Genomic DNA, 5,463 nt, shown 5'->3' on the forward strand with positions numbered 1-5,463 from the left:
GTGATCTTTTAACTAAAAAAAAATTATGACTTATTGGTTACATGGACTCTTTGGGGTTTATGGTAGTGTTTTTTTGTTTGTTTTTTGTATGTTTGTTTGTTTGTTTTTGAGACAGAGTCTTGCCAGGCTGGACTGCAGTGGCACGATCTTGGCTCACTGCAACCTCTGTCTCCTGGGTTCAAGTGATTCTTCTGCCTCAGCCTCCCAAGTAGCTGGGACGACAGGCGCATGCCACCACACCTGGCTAATTTTTGTATTTTTAGTAGAGATGGGGTTTCACCATGTTGGCCAGGCTGGTCTCGAGCTCCTGACCTCAGATAATCCACCTGTCTTGGCCTCCCAAAGGGTTGGGATTACAGGTGTGAGCCACTGCATCTGGCCTATTTTTTATTTTTATTTATTTAAGAGATAGGGTCTCACTGTGTTGGCCAGGCTAGTCTCAAACTCCCAACTCAAGCTATCCTCCCACCTCAGCCTCCTAAATAGCTGGGACTACAGGCATGTGACACTATACTCAGCTTGCTTTACTTTGAATGTGGTTTTCTGTTTTCTGGAGCTGTTTTTGGGGGGTCTTACTTTCTAGGTCCAAAAGCTTCTTTGCATGTGTCCAGTGGATTTCCATGGGATCTTCCAGTTAGATGAAAGACGGAGAGATGCAGTGATTGCATTGGGCATTTTTCTGATTGAATCTGATCTTCAGGTAAGTCTTCATGAAATTAAAAGTTTCTTCACTGTAAATAGGGGTGTAGTGAGCATTTAAGTTTGTATCTGCTTATATTTACCTAAAACATTACTAGAAGAATACATTTGAACCTAATTAAAGTGGTTAGTGAGGAGGGTAGGACAAGGTGGAAATGAGACTTCCAAATGTAAACCTTCTTAGAAAATTTGAGTTCTTTGGAATTATGTGTATATATTATGTTGTAAAAAAAAAGTGGTTTTTGTTTGTTTGTTATTATGTGCCACAGAGTAAGTCAAAATGGTTTGAGAAGTAATTGTATGCCTTCCAGGGTAGGTTTGGTTTTCAAGCTCAGGTAAAATGCTCATCATTCAGACTCACGGGTACTGTATTTCTCCTTCCAAAAGGACAAAATCATTTTAGGTAATTTTGATATAATGTCTTTTTCAAAATTGTGATTATGTATATAAACTTGTAGAGTAGGTATCATTGTATCTTCTTTTTTTGTCTTTGAGATGGAGTCTTGCTCTGTTGCCCAGGCTGGAGTGCAGTGGTGCAGTGTTGGCTCACTGCAACCCCTGCCTCCAGGGTTCAAGTGATTCTCCTGCCTCAACCTCCTGAGTAGCTGGGATTACGGGTGCCAGCCACCACTCCCGGCTCATTTTTTTGTATTTTTAGTAGAGACGGGGTTTCTCCATGTTCGGCAGGCTGGTCTTAAGCTCTTGACCTCAGGTGATCTGCCCGCCTCTGCCTCCCAAAGTGTTAGGATTACAAGCATGAACCACGTGTGAGCCATCATGCCTGGTCTCAATGTACCTTTTAATAAGGACTTAAAAACTAGCCCTGTAGCTCCAACGAAAAAATAATGTGACTGTTTTGTGTGTGTATTTTTTTTTGTTTTTGTTTGTTTGTTTTTTGAGACTATATTTTTATATTTATCAAAGCTAATTGAAACAAACGATTTATCATTGGATATTGAATCTTTTATTTATCTATTTATTTTTATCATTACTAGATACTATTTCTAAATTCCAAGTTAATTATGCTGTGTTAGGTAAATAAAGATGTTAGACATTTGAATATTTATCTAGAAAAGGTTGCTTCCGTCTCCTGGAAATTTTGCTCTAATAAGCGTTAATATTTTGACAATATTTATACATTTGAAAAAAATAAGAATTTTAATTATAGAGCAGTATTTTAGTAATTAAATAGGTTACCTGATCAAGGTTACATAAAAAACCAAAATTAGATACATAAGCTGCATTTTGGCTTTTCTTCTGCTATGTATTTGTTTATTTATTCTTAGAAACAGAGTGTCACTCTATCGCCTAGGCTGGAGTGCAGTGGCACAGCCATTATTTAATGCAGCCTTGAACTCCTGGGCTCAAGGGATTCTCCCATCTCAGCCTCCTGAGCAGCTGAGTTTATAGTCATGGATATGATTTTTAAATTTTCTGTAGAAATGAGAGTCTTGCTATGTTGCCCATAGGTTATCTCCATATGCTAGGTTGATCTCCAACCCTGGTCTCAAGTGATCCTCATGCCTAGGCCTCCCAAAGTGCTGGGATTACAGGCATGTGCCACCGTACCCAGCCTGTTTATTTCGTGAAAAGAAAGAAAACCATTTTTACTTTTTCTGTTTACCACATCCTACATAAATATAAAATGAATTATAAAGGGCAAAAAAGAATTAAAAAAAATTTTTTAAGAAACTATTGTTGTTTAAATGTGGATTACTTGATAATATCTTTGACAAACACATTTCTTTATAGATTTACTTGTAAGTCCTGAAAGTATTGTACTTGTATTAGACTTCTTAAGATGACAACGAATAGATGAGTACAAGTTACTTTTGGTGTCATTCAGGTTCTGGGTAAGGACTAGCAGGGTCCCAGGTGGCATGTGACATTGTCCCTTGGACCATAGAGTTTGCCTGTATGTCCAGGGCAGCCCACTGGCCTCATATATACTAGGAGAGAAGCCTAGCATGCTTTGCCAGCCCCCTGAGAAAGCCCTAGGGACCACCTTGGTTTACCTGGTGCTTATATTCCTTGCTTCCCTCTAGGATGGGCTGTGCATTAACCTCCTTCTGGTCCCAGCAGTGGGCTGCCATGGTAGCAGCTGTGGCCAGAGGAGCTGAGGTGGTTTTACTCACCCTGTACTGCTAATGTCATCACAGTTTATATAGAAAAGAGTCACCTGGAGCCACTTCCTCTGCAGGAGGCCATGTGATTCAGGCCTTATGGAGTTTTGTTCCTGTCAGTACACTAGGATCCTCAACTGATATCTTAGCCAGTTCCTTTTTATGGTCAAGAGAAAAAACTGTTTTGTTTTTGATAAAGTTCTTTGTTTTTGGTTATCTGTTATGGTATAACAAACTCCCCCCAAACTTAGTGCTTAATACATTGTTTTCTTTGATTCATGAATCTGCAATTTAAACAGGGCTCAATTGACTCCATTTAGCGTCAGTTGGGTGGCTCAAAAGCTGGGGGCTGGAATCACCTGAAGTCTCATTCATGGGTCTTATCATAGTATAGTGTCTAGGTTCCAGGACAAATGTCCTGAAAAAGAGCCAGGTGGAAGCTGCGTGCTTTCTGCCATGTTTTGTTTTGTTTTATTTTTCTGAGACAGAGTCTCGCTGTGTTGCCCAGGCTGGAGTGCAGTGGCGCCATCTAGGCTCACTGCAAGCTCCGCCTCCCGTGTTTACTTATGCCATTCTCATGCCTCAGCCTCCCCAGTAGCCGGGACTACAGGTGCAGGTGCCCACAACCATGCCCGGCTAATTTTTTGTGTTTTCAGTAGAGATGGGGTTTCACTGTGTTAGCCAGGATAGTCTCGATCTCCTGACTTCATGATTTGCCCACCTTGGCCTCCCAAAGTGCTGGGATTACAGGTGTGAGCCACCATGCCCGGCCACTGTCTGCCATGTTTTTATGTTTTAATTTTTTTTTGAGACAGGATTTCACTCTCGCCCAGGCTGGAGTGCAGTGGCACAATCTTGACTTACTGAAGTCTTCACCTCCCATGCTCAAGCAATCCTCCCACCTCAGCCTCCCGAGTAGCTGGGACTACAGGAATGTGCCACTGCACCCAGCTAATACTTGTATTTTTAGTAGAGACGTGGTTTTGCCATGTTGGCCAGCCAGGTCTCGAATTCCTGGGCTCAAGTGATCCACCCACCTGGGTCCCCCAAAGTGCTAGGATTACGGGTGTGAGCCACTGTGCCTGGCTGCAGCCATGTTTTTAAAACTACCACGTAGTTTGTCAGCATTTCAAAACGTCAAATAGTACCCCTCTTCTCTGGAGCACACTTCTTCTCTGGAGCACAACTAATCCTTAACTGGAACAACTGTAATTAGGGAAATAGCTCCAAAAGCCAATGATGGAAGATTATGAAGCTGTATATTGGTGTTGATTGGCTAGTTCAGAAATTAGAGGAAAGTAAAATTTTTCACTGGGCTTATGTTGGCTATAAAGTCTGATGCTCAACTTGAGAAGAGCAAGAGGAAACATGAAGTAGAAAATTAAAAAAAAAAAAGCAAGGAATATGGACAAGGGACGTGAACAGAAAAAAGCATCACCCAGTTGAGATGCCCATACTATGAGCTTCTCTCCATCCCTAGGATCTTATTCTGGGGCTGTTGGATGGATTTTGGGGGTCTAAACCATTCTCACTGAAGACAGCTTTGAGTGCGTACACACATGTACCTTCTGGAGATGCCCAACCCCCAGAGGAGGCCTGAGCAGGCTGGACCCTCTGCTCCAGAAGGCAGGTGTGAACCCTTCCTTAGGCTCCTGTGGTACAGGTTGATGGGACAGCCTCTGGACTCTGCAGTGTGAAAACAGGAATGGAGTGATGCCATGTGAATTTACATGCTCTTTACATTATCCTTGGAGAATCTCTGAGATGATTAGGATGTGGATATGCTTTGCTTTGGGCTTAATCTGGGCTAAAAAGCTACCAATCACTTATTTTATTAAATCTAATTTATTCTTCTTATTTTTTAGCACAAAGATTGTGTGGTTCCTTACCTTCTGCGACTTCTCAAAGGTCTTCCAAAAGTGTATTGGGTAGAAGAAAGCACAGCTCGGAAAGGCAGAGGTAATAGTATATAATGTTTTCCCTGAATATAAAAGAAAATATACATGTTCAGTGTCTGTAGGATCAAGTGTTTATTCATACTGATACATCAGATGCGTCTTGTCTCACTTCTGACTGTGAAACAACTAACTGCCTGCAGCATTGTGGGCTGAGCTTACATCCATGTGTTGGCCACAGCCGATGGATGAGTTGGGGAGAAGGTGGGCCTGGGCAGGCCAGCTTTCCCTTGCATTCTTCTGAGACTGAGCATTCTTGCTCATTCTTGTTGAGACCTTCAAGAACCTTTTCTCATGTCTAATTGGCCAGAATTGGGTCACCTGCCCATCCCCAAATCAGTCACTGTTACCCTTAGAATTTATAGGCTCACTCCTGGAGTGAGGTCAGTTTTCCAGATTATACTGTTGCTGCTCAAAAAGGGTGAGATGGAGGTTGGGGACGCAACAGCAATGTTCACTGTAAATGGTTTCATCACTTTGTTTCTAAGTTGCAGTTAAACTTTGCACCTTTAGAAACGGAATAAATTGGCCGGTATGGTGGCTCACTCCTGTAATTCTAGCTCTTTGGGAGGCCGAAGTGGGCAGATCGTTTGCGTTCAGGAGTTTAAGACTAGTCTGGGTCAGCCGGGCACGGTGGCTTATGCCTGTAATCCCAGCACTTCGGGAGGCTGAGGCAGGTGGATCAC

At 42.3% G+C, this 5,463-nt stretch overlaps 1 protein-coding gene across 1 annotated transcript in view; it reads left to right on the forward strand.

Moving 5' to 3' along the window:
* The window catches only part of PI4KA (phosphatidylinositol 4-kinase, catalytic, alpha), a 162,328-nt gene that overhangs the window by 16,890 nt on the left and 139,975 nt on the right, over positions 1–5,463 (forward strand). The window contains exons 2-3 of the mRNA XM_011987359.1: positions 584–700; positions 4,688–4,781. Of these exons, the coding sequence (XP_011842749.1) occupies positions 602–700; positions 4,688–4,781 (193 nt within the window). The 5' untranslated portion in view covers positions 584–601. The remainder of the gene's footprint in view (positions 1–583; positions 701–4,687; positions 4,782–5,463) is intronic.

Source organism: Mandrillus leucophaeus, unplaced genomic scaffold (genome assembly GCF_000951045.1).
Source record: "Mandrillus leucophaeus isolate KB7577 unplaced genomic scaffold, Mleu.le_1.0 Scaffold308, whole genome shotgun sequence".
Taxonomy (NCBI): domain Eukaryota; kingdom Metazoa; phylum Chordata; class Mammalia; order Primates; family Cercopithecidae; genus Mandrillus; species Mandrillus leucophaeus.